This window comes from Gouania willdenowi (assembly GCF_900634775.1).
Source record: "Gouania willdenowi chromosome 24 unlocalized genomic scaffold, fGouWil2.1 scaffold_320_arrow_ctg1, whole genome shotgun sequence".
In the NCBI taxonomy this organism is placed as follows: domain Eukaryota; kingdom Metazoa; phylum Chordata; class Actinopteri; order Blenniiformes; family Gobiesocidae; genus Gouania; species Gouania willdenowi.
The window spans coordinates 3,636,273-3,639,374 of record NW_021144848.1 but is presented as its reverse complement, the minus strand read 5'-3'; the positions used below and the strand labels follow the sequence as shown (position 1 = coordinate 3,639,374).

Below are 3,102 nucleotides of genomic sequence, written 5' to 3'. Positions count from 1 at the left end.
GTGAAAAATATTTACATTACAACAAAAATACACCAAAGGACTCAAAACCTGCAACAAAACAACAAAAATAGAGAAAAACCTTTGTTTTTATATTCTAAATACTGATAATGTGGCCCTTTGATCAGACAATCACATTTTTGTGGCCCTTTGGTGATAAATTTGCCCACTTTTATAACTGAAACGATCTGATCAGTTGGTGCTTCCATTCAGCTGGTGATCATGTTATCTTGTGATTTTACCAACACGTGTTTTACTACCTTTTACTTATAATAATAAACTTCCTGTTAAAGTTTTCTAAGAACATTTGTTGGGTGTGTTTTAAAGTTAAAGTTGTGTCTCTTTGTTGCTCATGTTTGATTAAAATAAAGATTCATCAGGATATGACATCACGTCTCAGAACGATTTTTCTTCCACATTTCACACTGATCACTGCAGAATAAGTTTTATGTATTAGTCACAGCTCTGACACCAAATAAACACTATTTCTGTCCTCTATCACTAACAAACATCTTTATCTTGTTCTGAAATATTTTTCCTTTGTCATTTCTGCCATGAACGGTGGTGGAATCCCATTGGTCAGCAGCTCGCTCTCATACACCAACGACACGAGAATGGCTGATCGCCAGGCCTCTGGCGGCGGCGGCGGCCCAGCCCTAAGCCCTCAGTTCCAGGTCAACTAATGTGTGCAAACACAATTAAAAGACAAGAGAGGCTGGCCCCACTTTTTTCTTCTTTTCAGACAACGACGTCATTTCCAAAAGATTCAGAAACAAATTGTTAAAAATTTGAGATTTTCACAGAGAAAATGAAATGAAACCATTTGCATTTCGCTCCACGTGCGCAGCCAGTACGTGCACTCTACATCTGTACTCGACATATAATGCCTGTGGTCTGATGACGTCATATCCTCCTGGCACACACACAGATCCCTATGATCCATGATTAACTGTGAGGTCCAGCAGAGGGCAGTGTGAGCCTGTAGGTCAGGGGCCAAATACTGTAGCCTGGTGTTCATCCTAATGTCCTTCAACACAGGTTGGGAATCAAACCATTTCCACATTAGTGCTACTTTGCATTTCCATGTATAAATGATACAAAGTATGTATTATATAAGGCACAGACAATATCCAACCAACAGGTGACAGGTAGAGACTATAATTATTTAATTTGAGGAAATATTGTCTAATAATTTGAGGGTTGAGCAGAATTTTGGAAAAATTTGTTTTCTTTCAACAATTTGAGATAAAAAATTACTTCCATTCAGTTCTACAAACTTGGGAAAAGTGAACCCTGCAAACATTGTAGTTTAATTTAATCTATCTATAATAAAAGTATTATTTAGGCCATAGCATATAGTCATCTTAAAATGTAAATTCTTGTTTTAATCACAAATAAAATGGGTTAAATTTTAAAAGTGACAAAAAATGGTGGAAAGGTGATAAAATTGGGTTTTAAAAACCACAGCAAATTAGAGTGGGAAAGAACATACAGTGTTAATATCAATCAATCAATCAATCTTTATTTGTATAGCGCCAAATCATAACCAATGGTATCTCAAGACACTTTACAGTAGAGCAGTCTTAAGGACGGACTCTTCATTTTATGGATACACACATATGCATATATACGTATATACACATACATATGTATCCCACACCCAACATAATATTTAAACAATTAGTTTAAACTGCCAAATAATGGGCATGACAAATTGTAAATGTGGTTAAATTTGCAAAAATAATCATGAAATGTGGTGAAAAGTGGTTAAAAGTGACAATAATGGGTCAACATATGTGACATTAGGTGTAAAAGTGGTAGAAATGGTTTATAAGTGATGAACATGTCTGGAAAGTGGAAAAAATGTGTAGAAAAGATATTAAAATGTGATGTAGAAGTGTCAGAAATGGGAGAAATGTAACAAAAATACATTAAAAGGAGCAAAAATATGGCAAGAAAAAGTGATGAAAATAGATTAAAATATGGTGAGTTTGGTGGAGTTGAAAAAAATGTTAAAAGAAAAAAAAAAAAAGCTCAAATTGTTCAGAAAATATTCTTAGTTTCTTGAAGGCATCTGGGGACCCCCTCCCAGAGTCTTACGACCCCAAATAGGGTCCCGACCCCAGGGTTGAGAATAATTTTTTAAGATTGTGTTGTAATTTAATTTTGAAAAGAATAATATTATAAAAGATTTTAAAAAATGTAAACAGTAACTCTTTTTTAATCAATTCCTAAACATTTTAAGGGATTCCACGGGACCCCACATGGGGTCACGACCCCAAGGTTGAAAAACATTGCTTTTAATAATAATCAAACATGATTTTGTGAATGATGGTGAACCACTAGATAATGTCTTAATGCTCCCCTTCGTGGCTCCGCCCCTCCCCCAGCTGTTCCACATGTCCGTCACCCTCCCAGCAACAGACGGTAGCCCCCCTCCCCCTCCCCCTCTCTCTCACACACGCACGCGCACACGCAGGGAACCCAGTATGAGGATGAAGCTCGTGCTGCTGCTGGTCTGAGGCCTTCTGAGAAGGATGGAGAAGATGATGGAGATGATGATGATGATGATGTAGGAGGAAGAGCAGCAGCATCATCAGTCTGAAGGTGGTTTTACTCCTTCTTTGTGGACCAGGACCCGGAGCAGCTCCGCCATGCTCGGAGCTCCAGGACCAGGACCAGGAGCGTGCGTAAAGGCGCGAGCGTTGGCCATGCGTCGGTGCCCCCTCCCGGAGGCTGAGCCGGTTCCCAGAACACCCCAGTGAGCGTGCACAGCGACACACATACACACAGAGCCGAACCAGGAGCGCACGCACGCGCACGGCCCGCGGAGCATGACGCACCTCCAGGCGGGCCTGTCCGCGGAGACGCTGGAGAAGGCCAAGGTGGAGCTGAAGGAGAACCCCGACTCTCTGCACCAGGACATCCAGGAGGTCCGCGACCTCATCATCACCCGTCCGGACATCGGCTTCCTGCGCACGGACGACGCCTTCATCCTGCGCTTCCTCCGGGCCCGGAAGTTCAACCACCCGGAGGCGTTCCGCCTGTTGGCCCAGTACTTTGAGTACCGGCAGCAGAACCTGGACATGTTCAAGAACCTGAAAC

The 3,102-nt window shown here is 41.4% G+C and overlaps 1 protein-coding gene across 2 annotated transcripts in view; it reads left to right on the top strand.

Annotated features, from left to right (window-relative positions):
• The first annotated feature begins 2,461 nt into the window (after positions 1–2,461).
• clvs2 (clavesin 2) overlaps positions 2,462–3,102 on the top strand; it is an 11,146-nt gene continuing 10,505 nt past the window's right edge. For both annotated transcript variants that reach the window (XM_028440678.1, XM_028440677.1), the window contains exon 1: positions 2,462–3,102. This exon is cut by the window's right edge. In XM_028440678.1, coding sequence (XP_028296479.1) covers positions 2,832–3,102 — 271 coding nt within the window. In that variant the 5' untranslated portion in view covers positions 2,462–2,831.